Source organism: Branchiostoma floridae, chromosome 18, assembly GCF_000003815.2.
Source record: "Branchiostoma floridae strain S238N-H82 chromosome 18, Bfl_VNyyK, whole genome shotgun sequence".
Classification (NCBI taxonomy): domain Eukaryota; kingdom Metazoa; phylum Chordata; class Leptocardii; order Amphioxiformes; family Branchiostomatidae; genus Branchiostoma; species Branchiostoma floridae.
The window spans coordinates 7212114-7235766 of record NC_049996.1 but is presented as its reverse complement, the minus strand read 5'-3'; the positions used below and the strand labels follow the sequence as shown (position 1 = coordinate 7235766).

Here is a 23653-nt window from a genome sequence, read left to right as displayed (position 1 = left end):
GAAATGACACATTTCCACAAAGTCCATAGAAGTGATGTGTATTCCAGCACTTCACAATGATGTACATATATCACAGGTACTTCCTATATGTTGCCTCTCTATACTGCAGCATTCTGCAAGTTTACCCCCCTCCCCATCATGTCATGTTAAGGCCATGCCAATTCAACTTCTTGGTTCTCAGATAAAACAAGTTAAACTGCCAACCGGAATATCATCATGAAACTAGAAAGGTAACATTTGCAAGCAAATACATGATGTTTACCCTTTACATGGCCTTGCCTAACAAACTACTGCTCTGTTTATTCTTAAGCACATTTGTATATATGGTGACCAGCCCCTCCAGCTCTGTCCTGCCACTTGCTACATTATGTAATCAAGCACCACAGGATGTTTGTTACTTTACCAGTTACCATGGTGACAGCTGTATAGTCCAGGTCACTGACATTTTGTTCTTTGGAGAAGAAGAAAAAACTATATATTTCCCATTGGTAAAGATTAACACATTAAATAGAGTCTCTTAGACTATCTTGGTGCACACAATCTTGTTTTCGTTTTAACCTTATGTCCGAGAACGAAGAAAATGAACTGGCATAGCCTTAAACTGTATGTGTATTTAGATCTCACAGAGTATAATATCATGTAGCACCTAATTCTAGCCAGTATCTGACCAAACAAGCCTCAAGCGATCATACCACTACAAAATTTCCCAGGGTACATTGCTGCATGCCATACTACCTCGCAAGGCACAAGTAGACAAACTATTGTCAATCCATCCTCAGAGGGATCATTGCAAATTCTACATGCACAGTACTAGAAGTACACATTTTCTCTGTAAGATTGGGAAAAGCTCAAAACTTCATAATTGTGAATCAATTTTGACTAATAATCTGAAATCAGTTGCCTTCTCTCACAAACCAGAAGAGAGAACAAAACGATGGTGTTTGGAAAGGATGGCTAAGTTTTGAGCTTTCCCTCGTTTCTGTACACAGTAGGCATTCTTATGTTCCATGAGACAATGTACACAATTTACACATATTTATACATTCACAGTTTCATACAAGATTAACAAATATCAACAAAATTCTAACATTAAAAACAATCATCGTATCATGACTGAATAACAATTCACTAATTCTCCACAAATGCAGATTCTAATGGTTCAAAGGAACTACTCTATCTCATATCTTATCCAATATTAATCTCTTACGCTTTTGAAAACCAAGAAATTTTGCATTTGAAGCAAAACGGACATGCAATGGGACAAAACTCGAAAGGCAATATTGTTCATAATAAATACATTGTACACTATAGAGGTAAGCTTTCAGCAGGTTTACGATAACCAAAAATAGCATTGTCATATGAAAGATATTCACAAATGTGTGATGAAAGATTATGCAGATGATATTTTCAAACAAGTTTTCAATGTTGACACTAAGCAAGTATACAAATCATCATGACAATCAATTGTATTGTACTACAGTACATGCTGCCTGTATAGATCAAACTAGCCTTTTTTCATGTACCATATTGGTCAAATATATGGTAGAAACTAAATCTTAAAATTATATTTTCAGGTTCTACAACACTTTCTTGGTGCTTCTTGCTGAAAATCAAGACAGTATATTTCTCTAATTCAATGTCAAAGGAGAACTGCTGTATAACTGATAAATATTGCTGTGCGCATTCTACTGTGAATACTGTAATGGCTGGGCACCAAATCATGTACCGTAACTTGCCTAAAAGCATCAAATTCAAACATAGAGTTCCAAACACATATTTATATGCAAAAGGAACGAAAAAGCAGTCAGCCAGACTCTACACTTTCTCATTGGTCCATGCATGACCTATGAACTATGACATGATCTTTACACCAACTGACCTTATCTAAACTTCCATATGCCCGTATTTGAAGAGTCAGTTGTACACGTTCTTAGAATTCCTAGAATTGAAGAAATAGCATAATACATCAAAGCTGCCTATAATCAATAGCAGAGTCTGATAATCTTTTCCCTACAATAAATTTGTCACAATTTTGTTACTAACAATCAGATAATCTAAATATGAAGCTTACCTATTCCACAGTTGGCTTCATATGCATGGTGTACTTTTGCATTGATAACAGCAAGTTAACGTACTCTATATGAAAAGTTACTAAAAGTATAACAATTACCCTTCAAGTAATTTGGACCGAACAGTATATTTTCAACATATTTTTTTATGATTCAAGCAATTCATTCTACTCACAGATTTATCTTGAAATGAAAGGTAAGAAAATTAGGATTTTATACCTTCAAATCACAAAGTCCTTTTAGGCCACACCAAATTAATTTCTTGGTTCACGGATTTTTTCATAAAAGATATGGAGCGAGAGGGCGAAATAAAAATAAAAATTGTAAAATGGTTGGGGTAAAGGTAACGGCTAATCCAAAACATAAAGAAAAAAAGTTTTCAGCTTGAAAAAAGTACAAAAACACTATTATTGTACAGTAACAGCACCTGTACCCACACTTTAAGGAGCTTATAATATAAAGGCCAATTTGCTACACCAGAAAGCTGGTGAATGGTTTCATTAATGGTGAAAATTTGGTACTTTTTATTTTTATTTTATTTTCCAAAAAATAGGAGCGAGCGAATCCGTGAACCAAGAAATTAAATTGGTGTGGCCTTAGTTTCAGTTTACAAAATCATCATCCCATTATGGTAGATCTGATGAAGAGTAGGGCAGCCGAGATGACAAGAGCTCAAGACAAATGATCTACATAAAAGATGGCTTGGACAAAAACAATACAGTTTCTGTATATAGGAAAAAGCAAAATAAGCTTGTCCAGAAACTACCAGAGAAGAACAATTTAAAAAAGAAAGCAAAGCAAAGAAACAATTAAATTTCATTGCCTTTCACTATGAAACAGCTATACATTTGTACATTACATAGGCTTGCACATACTGTATTTGATTAAGACATTTTATTCATGATGTTTGTTTGTACATGTACTAATAAAGTAGTGGCTGGTGCAATCTGTTTCTTGTTTCATTTCTTCGTTGAAAGAGCTATATTGTAATGGTAGGCCATTCTAACGCAAGTATGGTATTCCAATATAATTCCAATATTCCAATATCCAATATTGCTTTGAATGACATGCAATTTTACTAAATTAAGTTCAGAGTTGTTTCTTTTTAAGTGATTTCTTGACAGTGTAACATTTTCTACACAGGCCTATTCATTTTCAGCAACTTTGATCAATCAATTTTCATTCTGGTAAATTTTGTGATGATAATTCTTACCATGATCAAGCATGGAACCTTTTTCCAATGAAAAATATAACTTACTGAATGACTGTTATGCATTTGCATGCAGTTCTCCTATTAATACCACAGTAAAATGTGATCTTTGGTTTTCTCTTTGCTGTGCTGATCTTTCATTTTTATGGTCCTGCTGTAATTTTTCCACCTAAACCATGGTCATATTCATCATACAATGTTTTTTGCCATAGGGTTTGCCAAAGGCTTCGTCAGAAACAAATAATGTCCTATGAAAACCTATTCTGTCAATGGGCAACCAAGTTTTGTATGAAACATACAAGATTGTCCCAAGATGTCCATCTTAACCTATGATGTATAAGACGATGATCATGATCTGGCCCCTGATACGCTTCTCAAAACTGGACCATTATTTCTTAAAACAAATCTTGTGAAGTCTTAAATATGGCATCGTTACATGGAAAGGTAATGTGTCGGGTGATGAGAACAAAAATATAGCCTTACGGATCCTACTAGATTCTGCATTGCAGCTTATTTCCTTCCAAGACATGAAGGACAACTTCTTCTAGGAGTCTTCCTTAACTCTAAGACTTCCTTTTGACTCTAAGACTAAGTTTTTCCATTTACAGGACAATACTTATTACTTACAATGTGCTGTCCACAGTAAGAAAAGTTAAAACTGTCACATATTCTTCCATTAGGGCATCGTCACATAGGTCATGTGATCGTCGTGTAATCGCTAACTTCGGGCATTTTGCAGGACAAAAATGTACGTCTCCTGCAAAGTTCAATTGTCTTGGTACACAAAATGCTGTTTTGGATCCATGTCGGTGGTTGTTTCTCTCACGGCCTGCTTGAAAATCCCACAGCATCAAAATTGTACAACGATCGCATGACCTATGTGACCGCACCCTAAACAAGAAGACTATGACTTCTTTATCGCTAAAAGTCTTAAATACAGCAGTTTGACACGGAGCTATGAGAGCACTACCCTGCTGAGTCGGGGGGACATGTTTTCAGCGCTGACGGTCCGCTTCAGTTCTGGTTTGTTTCCCTCCTTCATCTTCTCTTCACATGCTCTGGAGGTAGCCTGAAAATCAAAGCAAATTTTCATTTATTTCTTCATCTACAGGGCTGAAAGAATGCACTGGGAGCATTGTCTTTTGATGCACTTTTGTGCATACGAAAATGTAAATTTTGACCATATAACTTGTACACATAACTATGTATAGGATTCAGTATATAAATGTAATATGTAGTAACTACACTTAGTAATATGTGTAAACAGCACATTCTTGACAGTGAAGTGTCAGCAAAATAATCAAACCATTGTTGTATTAGTTGTTTACAATTTTGATACTCTGAAACTTGAAAGAATGAGTATTTCTTGTTCCTTTGGAGCTGGTATTAGATACTTAGTAGTTGGTACATCCACCAGTTTATCATTCATTTTGTACATCATGCATAGTGTGGACATTTTTTTTTTCTTTTGTATAAAATTTGAAAAGGAGAGGAGCACCGATTTGAATAGCAGAAGACACCACCATCTAACGGTAGGGTGGCGGACAGGGAGTAGCGCTCTGCCCTACTCTTTCTTCCAAACACAAATTCAACACAAAACCCAGTGACCACCCCGTCCATACCAAGAATATCCCTACCCCCCATCATGTAAGAGTCTTCAGCTAATTGAACTTGGACAGGTGACCAGAGGAACAGAAGAGCAACCATTAATTCCTCCCACCTCTAATCTCTGTGCCCTCTCCTTGCTGAGTTGTTCCACAGGGAAGATGAGCTCGTTGGCATCAGCGAGAGACCGCAGGTCGAAGTAGTACTTGGCGTAGACGCTGGAGGGAACGTTGATGTTGAACTGCAGCAGCTCCAAGAACTGTCTCTCCAGGGCGTTCCTGGGGAAAACAGGGCACGTCAATCAACAAAAATGTTAGAAAGCCTACAATTGCCCCCCCCCCCTTGACAGTAAGAGAGATGCCTGTCTTACAACATTGTACAAAATATTGAATATTATTAACATTCCCTCTGACCAGTCTCTCGAACCCACCCACTGTCAAACCAGAAACAATGCATTTGTTGTTAACAGCAATTAGGCCACAGCAAGTAAATCTGATGGATGACATCAGCGCGCGCATTAATTTTCGCCTGATTTCAGAAAAAAAACCAAGAATTGTTTTCTTCTGTAGGGATGGTCAACAAAATGAGCAAATATATTGTGTTGTAGCCTAATAATTGTACTTGTAGAAGTGACTCTTGCGAGGTACCCAGGGCTGTAGTTGTAAAAATGAAACTTATTGGATAGTTGTGACACCAGTCTACCACACTAGTGCCACTTTTACCTCACCAGTACATGTCTTAAATACAGGAAAGAATGCCTTGTTGGCTCTGATACCATGTTTTGTCCCTTAAAGGTCTGTACAACATCACAACTTTATGGTGCCTTTTTTTTGAAAATGTAGCCATCTTGTTTTTTTCACCCTTCTTGTTTGTTTTTTTCGCCCTATCGCACTATTTTTGCAGTCTGCATAGGATGTCATCCATAAAATTTACATGTACAAACTACAATCAGTCAATCCACGCAAGGGACACTTTTTCGCTCTTAGTGTACAGATGCGCCACTCAGAGCCAAGGACTGTGTAGCTCCGACCTAGCACACAGCTGCCAAACTTTACCTTCTTCAGTTACAAACAAACTTTCACCAATCTAACTTTTGAGATCAGTTTCGCTGGCTAAAACTAAAAGGGAATTTCTCACCGCTAGAAAAACACATCCATGCAGTTGTTTATTTTTTGGCTTGAATCTCTTTTAGGGTGCTCTTCTTATTCTTCTGTCCTTTTCCCATTGTGTCTTTTGCCCACTCAGTGTAATACATGAATTAGACCTTACACAGACTATGTGAGTCTAAATTGAAAGACCTATGCACAAAAACAAAAAAGAGTGAGTGACTGTGATAGTGAATGTGTTCACAGGTGGGTTTCTGTGAGTGTGTGAATGAGTAATTGAAAGAATGACTGTGCATTCCTACGTTTGTGAGACTTACATGTCCTCCACAGTGATATCTCGGAGTATCTGGCAGTAGTCCACGTTCCACACCGCCTGGTCGTCCCACACCTTGGAGGCCAGCAGGATGGCGCCCAGCACGATTCTCTTCCAGTTACACGGCGCAATGTCAATCTCAGCGTACGTCAGCAATCTTTCCAGATAAACCTGAGAAACATCAAACATGTTATTACATATTTTACACATACATGTACCATTCTGCTTGATAATAAAATCATTTATGGATGGAAATACTGTTTCTGCATACATGTACATGTGCTGGCAAGATTCAAAGCCTGGATGCCAGATTGATACCCTGAGTGAAATGTCCTTGGATGTATGTTGGTTCTGGAGCCAAGGAGTTGGCCTGCGTAGGCCCTGAAAACAGTCTGGCATCCATGCTACAAAATCACCTGCACCACTTCAGTTTTGCCTGAACTGATGGGACTTATTTTCTTTTATTCTATCTAACAATAGCAAAGAATCCTTTGACTCAGAGGTAAATTTTAATCTTCCTAAAAAAATTACTAGACTAACATGCTCCTTCATTAAATAACTACCAACAATAGAAATGATAAAAAAATTCATCATATTTTGATAACTAAACTGAGAAACAAATGTTTATAATAATATATGCATAATGGAGTGCAAGTATTTCAACATTTTTAGTTGTTACATTTCTTACAATGTTATATTCTTATTACATCATTATGTTTCCCGAAGGTAGAAACATATAGCATCCTTACAGGTATTTGCATATCCACCGGACAAAAGTAAGGAGAAATGGAACTTGCATCATGCAGTCCAAGTTTCCATCTTTTTGATTGGCTGACATTTTGGCTGTTTTGCGGATACGTCAGGGGTAAACCTATCAACGCGCAGGATACAAAATGGAACTCGGCATCGTTTTCATTATTATGGCAGCAAAAACCTCGGGCGTCAGCCCGGCCATGCCTTCAAGCAAACCAAGCAGGCGGTCTAGGAAGAAGTACCCACTATGGAACGAACGAGATCACTAACTTTTTACACAAAAACATTTATCTTCAGAAAATTGGACCTTGCAATCTTGGAAATTATGAACGGACCTGTTGCAATACATTTGTATACCTGTTAAAAGTTACCGACTGTAGTTGTGCGCCAAGTGGCCGAATCGGCAGAGTGCCGAATCGGCAGAGTGCCTGATCAGTACGCTTTTGTTGCTGGATCGACCCGGGTTCGAATCTGAGGAGATAGACTTTTTTCAGTTGTCTTTTTTTCCTTTTGAAACATCATTTAATATAAGAATACTTTTGTCTTGCGACTACAACATCAAAACCCGCATTTCGGACTTTTTTGTTCTGCATTTTTTTGTAAAGAAACAGAGCTTGCTTGTGAACGTACCACACTACTGTAATCAGTGCCACGGTAAGTGGGAGCGGCTAAGAAGGAGGGGGGTGACGGGGGTGGATTCGCGAAATCAAAAAGTTGCTACAATGAAAATTTAGCGGTCAACTACTGATTGTTAAAACCACCGGGAAACATTACGCATTTTCACGAAAATGCTGCCTTTCTAGTTTCATTCATTTTGCCGTTGTGATATTGCCTTAGTTATCAACTATTGAACTATTATGATTTCTTTCCATTCCGTTAATTGATATAATTCTTTTGGTTACATTATTGTCTAATGTATAATTTTTACACATCTATCCAATCTTTATTCAGTTTATGAGTTGTTAAATTGTATCATGATTTGTTACTTTGGAGGAAGACTTGTATAAGCCACGAGGCTTTTTTCTTCCCCCCTGCATGTACTTTCATCCGTTAATTTGTTTTATGTTATCTTTTTTAAAGATTGTGCAATATAAATTTTAAAAAAAATGTCGTAAGAAATGTCGTATTTACCAAAGTGATGATAGCACACTCAGCAGTCAGCTGTGCAGCACTGAACAGAGTTCTGATAAATCTATAGATGTGTCTGTGTTCAGGCTCAATCGCATCATAGTTGTCTGGTACAGAGTCCTTCTGAAAAATGTTCAATATACATTCATAGTTGTGTTTGAGAATGGGAAGCAACATTGCAGAAAAAAAAAGGAAATCTAACATTGTAAGGAAACTTGACGAAGGTATGTAGCGGATATTTCTTATTCTCCTACGATGTTTCGCTCTGGCCTTTTTGACCTGTTTTAAGGCATTTTGGGCAATTTTCTGGATATGGTGGAAGCAGTACGAAATAGACAAAAAAAAAATAAAATTCACTGGTCTCAGTGGCAAGTGCGCAAATGTTGACACACTGGCACACCAAATCCGTAGGTGTTTTTTGGCACCTTTAGACAGATTAGCCGTGAGGCTCGGTGGGCGTCACTCCACCGTCATGGGGGCAGGGGCATGGCGAGTTTAGAACTCAGGACCTTCTGATTCTGACTCCAACACTCTAGCCGTTGCGCCATACAGACACCCCTAATAGACAGCCCAGCAAAAATGCCTAAAAACATATCAAAACAGCCGGAGCCAAACCCCTGCTTGGAGAGTAGATCATTCTAGTTTGACAAGACCTGGAGACAAAGCATTCAAAATACTCCTTACACTTGAAAATGTAAACATTTACATCGATCGTTGTAGCAATACATGTACTTACTGTTAGAGGATGAAGCTTTTCATCAAATATGTCCAGAGTTTTGCAAATCTCATCTTTGTCCCTGTGGAAGGATGGGAAATGAACAGGTAAGACAAGAGATGCCACACTTTGTAAATATCACATCGCAATAATTATGAGCATAGATTTGAACAGATTGTAGAAACTGCATTTACTCTATATAGATTTGGATGGGTTGACTTACCTATTCTTTATGTGGTAGTAAATGGCAAGAGCAACACTGAAATAAGAAAAAAAAGCAAAAGATGTAAGAACAAATGGATCATTTTTGTCACAAGTGAGGAACAGATCAAAACAAGATCTTTACTAGTAGCATCAGGATTATTGTATAATAGATACATATTCATAACTATACTTTGAAGGGAAAGTCTTTTTGTACTCAATTGTGACCACATAACAAGACGTAACAGTCGCTACAAGATCATAGGTCACATGAATAGCCTGAAAAAGCATCTCTTCTACCCTTAGTCAGAACCATCAATGTCCAAAAACTTGACTAATTCAAACTGAGAACCAACTGACCCAATAGGAAAAGCAGGGGCAGGGCTCTAGCCAGCTCGAAATTATTTCCGGCAGCCAATTCCCATTAATCGCGAAAACCGTGAAAATTAAGTTAGAAAGACGGAACTGAGACCTTGAAAAACGGTTTTTTAATGAGATTATCGTATGCGAAAGGGCGCCGACACACTAAGTCAACAATTATAACAATAGCAAGACAAACAGTGTGTGGCTTTCCGACCGTGGACAGCGTCCCCAAGCCACCTGTAGCTTCCACCAAGGATTTTTGTCCGTCAAGGTTGACGGATTGATTTAAAAACTTTTCCGTCACACGCAGCAAATTTCCGTCGAAAAACAGACGCTGGCTAGAGCCCTGAGCAGGGGTTACAAATGTATGTTTATGAATGTCTCCTATTCCTAACAAGTCTCACCATTTGAGAGTGTTTTTGAGGTTGGGTTGGCTGACAGTACTGTCATCTATGTAGATAGTAGAACAGGAACTGAACTTCTTATTCAGGTTGTTAGGTGATTCTTGTTGCTGGAAAAGAGAAGTTACAAAACTCAGTACAACACATCGAGAATGTCTAAGGTGATGCATAAATGCTGAGTGTCTTATTACACAAACAGGTGCAACCAATCATGCTCAAGGGATTCGAGCCCATAACACTGAGGAAGCCACACGGCTAGACATGTTTGTTGTGTGTCGGTTCGAATAAAGTTCCTAAACGGGGAACATGCGGCTCCAGCATCTTTTCTGAAGATGTGGCGTAAGTGTGAACGGTTGGCTTGAGGTTGTCCTTCTCCACATACTTCACCAATCATGCTCAAGTTTGTTAGCTTGGATGGCTAAATCCCATGGTAGATGGATTTCCATCATTTTAGGCAAATGTGACTGAGTATATGACAGTCATGTTGATGATGATAATGTGACAGCCATAAAATCTCAGTGGACAACAACCCACTGTACCATACTTACATGGTTAATGTGATGATTGTTTCTTTTCTTTGAAGAATGGTGCACCAACAAGCCATCTGTGAAAAGAATCTAAGACTCATTAAAAGTGCTTTTAGAGTACATTGAAATATCTGGAGTAAAGTTTAATATTTGCTAATGGGTAGATTTTTCACATCCAAGATACTACGTACATATAAGTAGCAGCCTGACCTTATGTTACTTTAGTCCCTTAGTGTTGGAACCTTAAGACGCAGACTAGGTCAATGTTGAATAAAAATAACTGGACACATATAATCTTAGGGATGAGTCAATGACAAGAATATAATCATCTTAGATGCAACTAAAATGATAAGGACGTAATCTGTATACAACTAAGTTAGGGTTGAACTTTTTTCATAAAAAAATCAAAAGCCAACACAAACCTTGTCTATGGTGGGAGGTTAGTTCTGGAACAGAAAATTGTTTAGGGATTTAAGATTTATGAAAAACTCAAATATTATGACTGATGTTGTGAAAATATCCTTAAGCACCATACGTTTGACTTTGATATACCTAAAATGGCAGTCATTCAGGGTTCTAGCAAGTGCATTTTAGCGTAGTGGGCCACTACGTTAAAACTTGTGACCACTACGCTAAAATAAGGGCCACTACGCTCATTTTTAACTAGTGTACTGCTGCTTTGCTATCATTTGCTTGTTCAACAATGTCTAGTCAATATCTCAATAATGAAAAATGATGTTGATGACTATGATGTTAACAGAGTACCAACTTTTAACTCTACATTGTCAAAATCTCACCGTGGAGGTGCCAAGAACCCCCTTCCACACCAATCTCCTGATCTGTCACTTCGCTACCATGACATTCCCACTACGCTAAGATGAAATCCTGGCTAGAACCCTGGTCATATTATTACGAATTTCAAAATAATATGTTATATTGGGGCAGCAGTTAGCATACACATTATTGAAAGCATCACTTGGTCTAGACAGCATAGAAGCAAATTGGATGTTATCAATATGCTACTTGAATAGTATAAAAGGAGGATAATGTTTACTGGCAAAATTCAATATTTCCTTGTACATGTACAATGGAAAATGGACATAACTTCAAATTACAACCTTCGTTATTGAGAACCTCTATAAAATAGAATACCAGCATTATCATGAAAGCTTCTCTGTGTTCGTATGATCCATTTTGGAGCTTGTAACTTAAGTTAAACACATTTAGCACTCTTGGAGAAGGTCTATGTGGTACCCAAAATTCGAAGTAAGCAATTTGCTTGTGTGAATAAAAGTTACAAACTCTAAAACAGAATACCCAAGACTTTCTGTTTTCTCATCATCTAAAAAAAATGCTCAAATCATTGAAGCATTTTACGGCTTTGAGTCCTTACCTAGTACTTTTCCGTTGGGTGCAGTAGACTTCATGAGGAAGATGGTGCTGGCTCGGGGGTGGTTGGACGGGTCCTCCTCATGGTCTGGAACAAACAAACAAACATGTTTTTCTGTCAACACAAATCTGCAAAAATTCATAATCCTGATTTAAGAGTCAGGCATTCAGATTCACGTACATGTGTATAGGGGTATGGTGTATTTCTCAGTCCTAGACAAAAGAGATAACGTTAGTTCACCTTTATCCGTAGGGTAACCTTTATCCGTTCTTTTTAAGAACATTATGTATTTAGGGAAAGCAAGTCGACAGATGATGGTTTCAAACTGCAATATTTTGAAAATAGTACAATTTGAAACTACCGTCCATCGACTTGATATCCCTGGATACCCTGTTTATTATTATTATTTCTTTATTTCAGGCTCTCACTGGCCCATATGACGTAGGGACAAACATGAAAAACAAAGAATATGTACAACATTTTAAGACAAACTGACAATATTGGCTGTATGTGTAGAGGCGGCGCCAGAGATTGGTGAAAAATGAGTTCTTGTAAAAAGAGTCGGACCTAAGTACGGACTGTATAATGGTATTAGTAGAATTGAAAAGCCTATGTACAAAGGAAAGGCACTGTTTCGGTCGAAGGTATCGGTATGATTGCACACGAACATTTCACTTGCGCTGCAAGATCTAGGGAAACTCATAATTATACGGAAACAATTGTTGTAGGCAATGCGACATTTCGACAGAACAGTCGTACGAAAAGAATTCCACAACTGCGCACCAAAAAGTTGGGAGCAGTGAGATGTGAACAGCAACACAACAGATATAGGTTACCTCGCGGATAAAGGTGAACTAACGTTATAGATTATACTAAGGATTTAAATAATTTGAATCAATGCTTGGAATAAACTCTTCTTCATCAATAGTGGCGAGCGATGAGCATGTACATGTACATGTACATCATTTTATCACAATTGGTTCTTTTACTCCTTCTACATGGCTACCAGTATTCAAAGAGCAGCCTCAAAATGAACACGCGTGCCAAAAGACAGATTATTCAAATCAGCCCAACTACCAGTCCACTTTATTCTTTCCAGTCCATTTCTTATGAGTACAGCAAAAAATACCAGTTTCATACTGGTCGCCACATATAGCGTAATAACAGTTAGAGCCGGCGGAATTTGGAAACTGCATGTACGGTCTTGGGGGCAAATATCTATTGACAGGCACAAGTGATTGATGGCTATGAATTTGCCAACATTGTGTTCAATTGTCCTTGAAATTGGTTGTGAAATAGTGAGTTATCGTAGATAGATCGTTCAGGGCAGATTTTACATAACCCTATTTTTATGTAAAGGGCTCCCTGGAGAAAGTATTGACTCTCCCTTTTCAAGGTACCATTTGCTTTGCACTATTAGGAACTTCTAATAGAAAATACTTATGACTGATGAGTTGGTATTCTATGGATATGCCTGAATACCAGAGAAATGGAGATTGTTTTCCCTGCAGCCTAACTCCATAATAAATACCAATTTAACCTTAAGCAGGCTGGTTTAGACTATCAAACTAAATATAGCTCTCTGTCAGAATTATGATTTTCCATCCCAAATACTGCCTGGAGATAAACCAAAGCTCCAAGATGCATACTAAGTATCTTGTAATAAAGATACATATAGAATATATATCCTTGTCAATGAGCTACATCATCACTTGTATTCTAACCATAAAATGTAACAAAAAGAATTCATATTCATTCTGTGCTATAGCACACACTTAATATTCTGTAGCACACACTTAATATTCTTTTCATAGATGTAAAAAAATGAGTGAACAAGACCACAGTATGTCCAGACACAAAAGATACAAGCAATGGGAGTTCTAATGCAGTACCAAGGACAGCCACCAAGAGGCACATACTGCACCATGACTAGCTATTGTCTTCTCAAGACCTATATCATATGATATCTTCCCAAGACCTATATCTTATAATGATATACTCACCACAAATATCCAGAAACACAAAAAAGACACACACACACAGACATACATGCCAAGTAATAGTTAGATTAGAAGATGGGACGAGCGTACTATATGGCGAAATGCTCCACCCACAAGGCGGTTTCTTTAACACCCGAGGCGAACAGAGGGATTGAAGAATTCTGATTGGCTGAGGGGTAGTGGCCATAATTATGCATGTTCTAAAAAACAACAACAATATTTCGATTTTTCATGGAGGTAATAATAAACTAGACACCTTAGACACAACTAAACCCCCTTTTCTAATTCAGCAGCTACAAGAGGGTCTGCATGGGGGTCCCGACAACAATTTGCGCTGAATTCAGAAGAACCCCCTACGTATTACGTTAAATCAAGAAAGGCTATTGCGCTAAATTTGGTCGCATTGCTACGAATAATGTAGATAACATTTTTTGCCTACGAATTACGGAAATAAAAATAGGCTGCCTACGCCTTACGGAAAAGAGCATGCAGACCCCCCTAAAAGGCCAGCGCACAATCACCACTCTGCCAATTTGAACAGATGTCACTGATAACACCCCCATGCTCTCAACTGATTGTCTGGCAAATAGACTGTCTGCACCGCTAATGATGGAAATCACACTACTGCCTGGTGAAAGTGGCCCCCCTGGGGTGTCCACTTGTTTTTACTGTCATGAAGTGGGCCCCCTGGTTTGGCACAGAGATGTGATCAGTCTGTATACATGACATCCTCCACTGATGTAAATTTAAAGCATCAAGTAGCAAGTGGCAGTGCTACAGCTCTCTTTGGGTCAACCCTACCCCTCTCGATAAGTGTATTGGGCTTTTTGAGTTTGACAAGAAGAGATCAGAAGCTAACGCCTAGACGTAAAGAAGTGCAATCTTAATCTCAAAGCAGATCCACAGTGGCGTAATATAGTATCAAACCCACCGTAGGTGCCCGTTTGACTCCCTTTGGCCGGCTATACTCCTTGTCCAGCTTTTATACTATCTTATGGCACCGTAGGATCTGCTTGGAGATTAGTGCAATCTAAAGTGGTGTTGCCAAACACACTATTATATATACATATAGTTGGCATGGTGTCCAGCCATACTACAGCTCCCAAGTCTCTTCTGTCTTCTTGAATTTGAGGAAAGGACAGAAGGAACTCGGGATCTATAATACAGCTGGACACCAGGCTAGTATATGGTTCCTTATAATTACAATATCTACATTATGAGCTTCATGAGGTGGATATTGTCATGTGTCATTGGTAAATGTCAGTCAGAAGGATTATGATTTCTATTTTTCTTGACTCCAATCATACCAGGATTTGCTAATCAGGATTTAGAAAGAGCTTGGGATTGATCTCATATTCGCAAATCCTGGTGTGAGCAGGGTCCAATGGGAATAAATCAAAATCCGCAGAACCATTCTCTTGAAGTGGATTTGGATACGGACCGTTCATGCCAGAATTCTGGAAATGGGATCAATCCAGTACTGGGTGAATCTTCTGTGGCAAATCCTGGTATGAACAGGGTTAATCTGGGTAACATCAATAATTAAGAAGTTATCCATTAAATCATCTTTAAGTGGCCTAAGAGATAAGGAGGAGCACAGCAGTAGAAAGCAGTAACATCTTAAACATGTAAGACGTTCTCCCACAACATCTTGGAACAGCATGCTCCAGAGCCTGTGTGATCAATTATCATTAGGTGGTCTATCACTGGTAAGGGAGGAGAGAGAAGCTTTTCTATTACCGTTAATGATCATTACCAAACCCCACATGTACATCATTAGCTCTATTAGAACACTGAATATAGTTTAACTTCTGATATCAAAAATGTCTAATTTGCCGAATAACATAGACCGAGATTTGACTACTGATTTGGACTATTGTTATTGCCCGAAAGACTTTTCATGTCATCTCTGCGGACGTAATGTGGTTCGATATCTGAGTGAAGTTGCGGTCAACTGTTCTGTGTTCGATCCTTTCAATCAGGGTTGGAAAAATCTTCTTGTGCAATGTATTATATAATATCGAACCTATACAGGTATATACTGTCAGCACTGTACATATTTCATTGTCTGTCTTTCAAGTCATAATCCATGGAAGATACACTTTTCAGTGAGCTTAAATGGTTCTACATAAATACATGACTTTGTACAATTATTTTTTAAATTATCTGCAAAAGAAGGGTTTAAACTCAAACTGCGGCTAAAACAACTCCCTACAAAGATTTCTAGGACAAACTGAATAACAAAATTCTTTGTATTACATAACAAAGACATGTTTGTATTCAACAAATGTTTCTGTGACCGTCTGTCACCATCCTCAGGGCAATACTAAACAGTTCACATTGTACTGCTTGCAGATGCAGTCCCAAACGTAAAAAGTATTTACAGATATTATCTATAAGCAACGACACCTTTCAAAGCCATGCAATGTGAGCCAGTCAGAATTGCCCTGAGGAAGGTCACCGAAATGTTTGTTTAATAAAAAAACTTCATGTGTACGAAGAATTTGGATATTCAGTGATTGGCCAAACTGATGAAACTGTTCACGTATGCAATGTGCCAGTTGAATACTGCCAGAATAAATTTCATTACGGAATCTATTTCTGTCTCTATAATCCCGTTCCCAGACAATGGAGGCAGATGGAGTATTGGAAATTTCATTTGTGGAAGAGTTTATCCAATTTGACTACCCCTCGGCCAGGCTAGTTTCACAATCTAACCTCTCTAATGTAATAACTCTGCAAATAGGTGGAACTAATATTGCTTGAATAAAGAGATGGTGCAGTAAAGAAGACAGTTGGTTTAGGCTAAACCAAGTTATTTCCTTGTTTTTTTCTGAGGCAAAATTTGAGCAAGAGGTCTGATGTTATTGAGGGTTGAATCAAAATACAATCAAACCTGTACTGGTGACCATCTAGAGATACCATAAGACCACCTGGTCAATAAGACCACTTTTTGATGGTTCCTTAGATGATTAGCCCATTGACACAAGCATCAAGAATCCTGTCCATAGTTACCACCTGTCTACATAGACCAATTTTATCAGTTCCAAGTCAGGGCTCGAAATACTTTTTTCTGCATACCTGCACTGCATTGAAAATTACCTGCACACGACAAATTTTACCTGCACCACTCTGAATTCAGGAAGTACGGGATCATGTTCAGGAACCATTGCTATTTTTTCTTTCATACATTACAGGTGGTAATCGTCAATGCAGCTAATAATGATCCATATACTCCTGATATGATATTTGATACATGTATAAAACCCAGTACATGGACCAATGCAGGTTAGGTGCAGGTAGACACCGGAAATACCTGCACAGCTCCAATTTTACCTGCACAAACCAGCATATGCAGGTGGTATTTCGAGCCCTGCAAGTGGTCATCTTGGGAAGTTACTTGCAGCTTTCAATGTGCATGTAATTGAACCCGAATTTCAAAGAATTGGCTCTTCTTGTTGAAACTGAGTGACTAAGGCATAAACAAGCTGAGGCTCTGTTTTTAAGTTGAACTTGAGTTTAGCACACGACAAATTAAACTGGCCTGGCCTAATAGGCTGTTGCCAACTTGAATATCGGAAACCTGTCCAACGTAAAAAAAAAATTGCCACCCGATTCAGTTTAGATAAAAGCAATTATACTGGGAGCTTTTTACACCAAAGCGATGTGGTGAAGTTATTGACTACTAGGAATTGACTGTAGGAATGAATTACGAATACGACACAAAAACTAGAAAGCACACTCAAGTACAGTACAGTATGAATGCATAATATGATATGGAAAAATCAAATATGTCATGCTCTAGGTAGAATTCTTGATGAATACTGCAAAGATTATCATTGTCTCACTAGATATATTATCAAACACTCTTACTCATCTGGTATAATATAAGATGGCACCCGAAGGACCTGCATGCAGTTGAACGTGATAAAATTACAATAAGATGGTGAAATTCTATTCAAATGAAGAAGAATTCATGATAAAGCATGAAAAGTTTGTTTCTTGTTGAAGTGGTTCAGAACTATTAAAAGCTTTTGTGAAGATCAAATACTCCTGAAAGTTAAATATTCCTTTCCACATTATGAATTTACCTTCCCAAAGAGAATCAAGGAAACTGTGTTCTTCATTACAGGTTGCTGTTAGTTGTTCACAGACATTCTAATTCATTCTAATTCATATGCATGTGACCTCTCTATACGATGAGGAAAGGAATTTGCTGTTCCTCTGACCAAAAGAAATTGTAAATTCAACTTCCAGGCACTGACAGGAATCAAGGAAGTTGTCTTCTTCTTCGGAATGCCCTACTGTCTGCCTCCAATTCCAAAGCAGAGGAACTACTTAACACCTGTCACTTTTGATTTAGAAGGTCAATTTCCACCTTTCAGAGCCGCCATATTGACTTTCATAGCCACCATATTGAAAGTCTATATATCCTACAACATTGCACAATGATTGTTGAATACACAGCAAAATTCAATTCTAGTAAATGTCCCTGGTTAGGGATGGGTATCTGTACCGTTTTTTTTTCTTGTTGGACCGGTCCAGAAAAAACAGACCTGATAAAAATCAGTGGACAGGATGTTGGACCGATTCGAAAATGAACAGATTATATCAGCAGGCTTTCACGAGTTGACTTACTGGTCTAAATAACAAGACCGAGGTAAAGGAGAGTTGATACAAAGTTTCTACAGTCAAACTTGGTGAAAGTTAGAACATTGTTTAAATGAAGATAGGACTTTAAAATGCCAGTGGAAGCCAATATACAGAATCCGTAGGAGCGAATAAATTCGAAATGGAACATTGTTTTGCGTATCGCCCATTCACAAGTTTTCACAGATACTGTCACAGTAAGGTCTGGACCTGGACCTGATCTTCTGAATCTGGACTGAACCTGGACCTGAATTTCCTGTACCGGTACCCACCCCTATCCCTGGTTTCTTTCCAAATTTACAGCAGCCTGATGAGTGTGATGTAGCAAAAAAAAAGTATTTCGATCCCTGGGAATAGCATATAATCGACTTCTGTCGCCGGCGACGATTCTTCTTTAGACATGTGATTGTGAGGAATAGTCGCGGGCCTCCCGCTGAAGGGTAGCACGACTGGGTCTGAGGTGGTCGCACGATGACTCGAGGAAAAAATCTTGCACAGGAACTGAGTTAGCAATAATTGTCTGGACCGCTCTGGGGGATTTCCATCCACCCACATTCAGATACACCTGTTATGACACACCTGGTACATAATAGCTCAGGGATAGGAAACCGTGACCTATGGTTGCAACCCTGAATCTGAGACACAAACACTCATCAGTCACATATACATGTAGGCCATTACACTGTGGGTAATCTTGAAAGAAATGTACAAGTAGTCCAAAATATTAGCCTGGAATTCACCCCTATTGTGGCTGCTGGGTTTCTTGTAGTCCCTCCACAATAGCGATTCTTATTGTTGACTCAGATCTTGAAGCTCTCCTGCAGTACCCTAAAAAGTTGCTAGTAGGCCCATTATCGAAATCAATGTTTCTTTTACCAAGTCCTACCCACCTTGGGTTCCATCCTTGCCTTCTCCAGTTTTGCTTGTAACAAACCAAAAACATAGCCTTCTCGACAAGGGTAATGGGGCTTTCTTGAAGATGATTATTGGTATGCTTTTAACGCAGGCATTATTCATGGCATTGAAGATGTACAGTACATGTAGTTTTAGTGCCTATTTGGCTGGCAAGATTGAGAATAGGCCTGCAATCTTGGAACATCAAAGAATAACATTACGGATGAAAAACTTTACGACCATTTTAACAGTCAGCGGTCACTGTGACAAGGTACATGTAAGTGCTATGAATTCCTTGATTGTACGTTTTGCCTTCTGTAGTCATCCTTGAACATAAATCATTTTAATGTACTAAATGACAGTACTCAAGGAGCCTGGCACAAGATGAGAGAAATGTACAGTTTACAGTTTATGATCACAAGATGGTACCCACAATATGATGACATTGTTATAGAGCTTGAGCTATTACGTACAAGATTGTTATGTTTACTGTTCATTTCAAGTATTGCCAAATATGAAGTTTAAGTAGTTACATGACCTCTACCAGTAGAGGTTTAACATTACCATAACATGCCATGCACGTAATGCAGGGCATGTGACTGAAATAATAGTAAGTCAGGGATCGAAATGCTTTTATCTCTGTTGCCCACAAGTACAACTACAAGATCACACATGTTGTCACAAATTCTACAATTGGAAAATGTTTCTGCAACTACCAAAGCTGGTGTCCCTCTCCAAGACTCCCAGTAAACATTTGCCTGACGTTCAATTGTAAATGTACCTTTGCAATCATTGATAATATTTATTAATATTATGGCATGATATAAAGTAACTGACTGAGGCCCTGACTGAAGCTATAGACCATCTCGTGAGACGACAAGAGCCGAAGAAGAAGATGATATAATTAATGTCAATGGGCAACAAAAAGGACTGTGAACATAATTTTATTATACCAGTAGTTTAGGAGGAAGTACATTTTGTACATTGCTACTTGGCTGATTTAATTAAGATTCATAAAAAGTCAGCTAGTTTCTTTAAGTCCTACCATATTGTAAGTTGTGTCTGTTTTCCCTGAGTTTAAAATTGTAAGTGCGTATTTCCAGTCCTGGCATTACATGGACGTAATATCTTGGTATGTGAGTTGAGCACATATTAGTATGTGGCAAAGAGAGGGGAGTATATTTAAGTGGATGTCATCAACCAGATTATCCCGCATTGTTGGGATTCCTGCATCCTTCAAGTCTGACATGTTGGCAGAATGGTGGCAGGGATGTTAAATATGGCACTGAACATGAACAACTGTAAATGTATGGGGGGGGGGGGGGTCTTTTGAATGGATGGGAGCAATACAGTTAAATGTAATGCTTGCGGCTTTACTGGACAATCTATGATTTACATGAATGCCCAGTTAAAACTGCCCAAGAAAACCACTTGGACTTAGAGGGGACACACGACTGATGTGGACAGGTGGTCAGTATAGTGGATCAATGGGAAAATGATCTTGGAGACCACCAAATGATGGTCATAATGGCCAGGTGGTTCTTGTGTACGGAATACTACGGATGGTCACGACTCACTTGTATAAGTTCGACTGTATTCGATTTTGCAAAACATAATGTTGAATAGGTCAGTCAGTTGTCCTCGATTAAGGATAAATGCTGATAACGATAATGTAATGCGGCTTTGCTGCCACTTGCATTTGTCAGGCTAGCACACCGGGTCCAGGCATTCCATACCACACTCTTCAAGTTAAAGTAGATACATTGTATAATGTGTTGGGCGTCATGCCCCAAGCTCCCCATAGATTAGATGGGACTGACAGCTTGACGTCACCATCTGAAATGACGAATACAACCTTCCAAAGCTAGGCATCAAACCCCATCCTCTAAATCCGTTGAAATTGATTCATATGGCAAAAACGCGGGTTTGCGTCATCACCTAAGCCATAGGGTCACTGCACACTGTAACTTTTACTTTCCCCCATTTCCACTTTTACTTTCCATCTTGTGTCTTTCAGTTCTATGGGAATTAGCTAGAAGGATTGTATTTTCTTGTTCTTGCTGCAATGACATCACTGTACAACGCTCCCAAATTCGAGAACTTGTTCAGTTAGGACTTTAAGGACAATGTACAAATTATGTATCCCTCTGCTCCAAATTTCATCCAAATAATTTCTTTCTCAGTGACTGAGTGAGCAAAGCATGGACAGGATGTTATCCTAATTGGGTTAATGTCAGTCTAGACTTGATTAGAAGATACAATGTGCTGGTCCACTTGGGACACATAAAGAATTCAACATGGTATACTTCGTATCACCTGAGGTACCAGCCCGTCTGCGGGTCGGATCTGACCCATGGGAGGGCTGGGACCGAAGGAGAATCAGATGTTTTGTATTTTATTTTATTAAATTTATGTCATACCCACCTGAGAAAATATGTTTCGATGTGAAATGCGCCAGAAGTTGAGAAAATTTGGTGCCCTCGAACAATGACTGTTGCAACAGCAATGTTCCAACGTCCGAATCAGGTGTTCGAATTTCAGAACGTGCCGCACTGGTGTGCGCGAGTACGTTGGAATTATACGATAGAAGCCAGTGTGATAAAACTTTGAAGCAGTGTGTGATACGGCTTTTTATCACCCGGTCCAGAACATTCAGATCGAACATTATCGCGGCCCAGAAATGACAAAGAAAGTTATCACCCTGTCCTGAATACCTGCATCGAATGTTAGCACGGCCCAGGTAAAATAAAGATTTTTATATGGACTTCTCTTATTGAATTATCATTTACTTCATCATCTTTTCTATCATGAGCCTTGCCACCATGCACAAATGCTAGTAGAATTTGCTGACCAAATGTTGGTACCTCAGAGTCAAACACAAACAGAGATAGCCCACTGCACTTGTACACAGTCCATGCCAAGTCACCATTGATCCAGTATTTGTACCCCTAATTTCAAAGTAAACACGGTGAACCTCAGCAAGTCAAGAACAGGAAGTCCGAAGTAGTGAGTTCAAAATCAGATGATGCAGCGGAATTTAGGACATGGATGGGATATTTCCTTATAGAAGCTTTGTCAAACTGTACACCACTACAGGCCTGTTGGATATGTAGGGCAAGGGTTTTTGTCCAGCTGTCAAAAATGGAAGTCAGGCACATGCCCTACATGTGTGTGGGGTGGGGGGCGAGTATCGTGTTGTATCGTGTGGATATATAGGACAATCTAAAGGTGAAATCGATGCACCACCGATAGATTTGGGGTCTAAGAATTTAAATTATCAATGATCACGCCAGACAAAGGGAAAGGCCCAGAACAAATCGATGAAACAAAGCCCCTATCAGCTGATAGCTTAGCTTGAACATGGCCGACTCTTTGTCTGTCAATTTCACAAACACGATAAACAATGGATTCGGAAGATTCGTGCGATCAACTTGATCAGATCTAAAGGAAAATTCGTGGGGAAGATTAGAATAAGAGATTTTTGATGTAGAAAATTGTTTACGTGATTATTTAACCCAAAAACAACAAGCATGCATGTGATGAAGTGGGGGGGGGGGTACCTTCGGCGACTTCCCTGTCGCTGATGTGCTGAAGGTTCGCGCTGCTTTCTTCCTTCGGTACTTCCGGTTCTGGCGCGTAAACATCCGATCTGTCCTTCTTTTTCCCCCGTTGTCCTTGTGGTGCCACACAACAAGCATTCGCGTTCCCCATTTTGAGTCCAAAAACGTCAGATTTAGGACAAAACCAACAACACTAGAGTCAGTCCCGGCGCGATGCGTGCACGATTGATCAGAGGGCTTTCCGCACCGGCTCGCTCCTTCTTCCGAAATGCAGCCAAATAAACTGTCGATCACGCCGCTAGGGGATGCACTGGGCTCCAAACAGTTCTGTGGTTTCTTAGGCCTCTTTTCTCCATCATTGCATGTCCAGAACTGTCGAAAAATCGATGAAATTTGGGGCAAAAACGCAGGAAATCCTCCAGACTTGTGCAGGGAGCGGTCCCAAGCCGAGCACTGACCCTGATTGGTCACCTGAACCCTTGACGTCAGTCCGCGGTTAGTAGTACACAAAGAGCTCTGTGGCTCTCTTCTTCTGGGAGGATCACTATTGGGTCAACTTTCAGGATGCCTATTAGTATTACTATCCACTTAGGTTCAAGCTGATATAGAAATGTTCAAATTTACCAGTTGATGTGTGAAAACCAGAAAACTTGACACATTTTTCAATCCAATATCTGTTTGGAAATTAGAATTCAGTTTTGATCTCTGGGAAGAACGGCTTTGGCTGACAGGGCCATCCAGTTAAAATAAAGGACATGAATGAATACT

General features: G+C 39.1%; 1 protein-coding gene across 3 annotated transcripts; it reads right to left on the bottom strand.

The window, feature by feature from the left end:
* Positions 1-2590: 2590 nt before the first annotated feature.
* Positions 2591-23365, bottom strand: LOC118405564 (cyclin-Y-like protein 1). Of its 3 annotated transcripts, none has more exons than XM_035805100.1 (11): positions 22886-23365; positions 11785-11868; positions 10814-10837; positions 10413-10468; positions 9868-9974; positions 9123-9158; positions 8921-8981; positions 8188-8307; positions 6308-6474; positions 5000-5162; positions 2591-4348 (listed from the first exon to the last, which is right to left on the bottom strand). In XM_035805100.1, the coding sequence occupies exons 1-11, from the start codon at positions 23034-23036 to the stop codon at positions 4235-4237; spliced, it is 1083 nt and encodes a 360-aa protein (XP_035660993.1). In that variant the 5' UTR covers positions 23037-23365; the 3' UTR covers positions 2591-4234. The 3 variants fall into 3 exon arrangements, with proteins under 3 accessions (XP_035660993.1, XP_035660994.1, XP_035660995.1); XM_035805101.1 differs by having other exon boundaries at positions 8188-8304; XM_035805102.1 differs by lacking the exon at positions 10814-10837.
* Positions 23366-23653: the final 288 nt, after the last annotated feature.

Excerpts from the sequence above, each read along its gene's own strand:
- LOC118405564 (XM_035805100.1), bottom strand. The coding sequence starts at position 23,036 with ATGGGGAACGCGAATGCTTGTTGTGTGGCACCACAAGGACAACGGGGG. Across the intron at positions 9,975-10,412 it reads ACAATCATCACATTAACCAT|CAACAAGAATCACCTAACAA; the intron begins GTAAGTATGGTA and ends TCTCTTTTCCAG. Across the intron at positions 8,308-8,920 it reads AAAAGCTTCATCCTCTAACA|AAGGACTCTGTACCAGACAA; the intron begins GTAAGTACATGT and ends AACATTTTTCAG.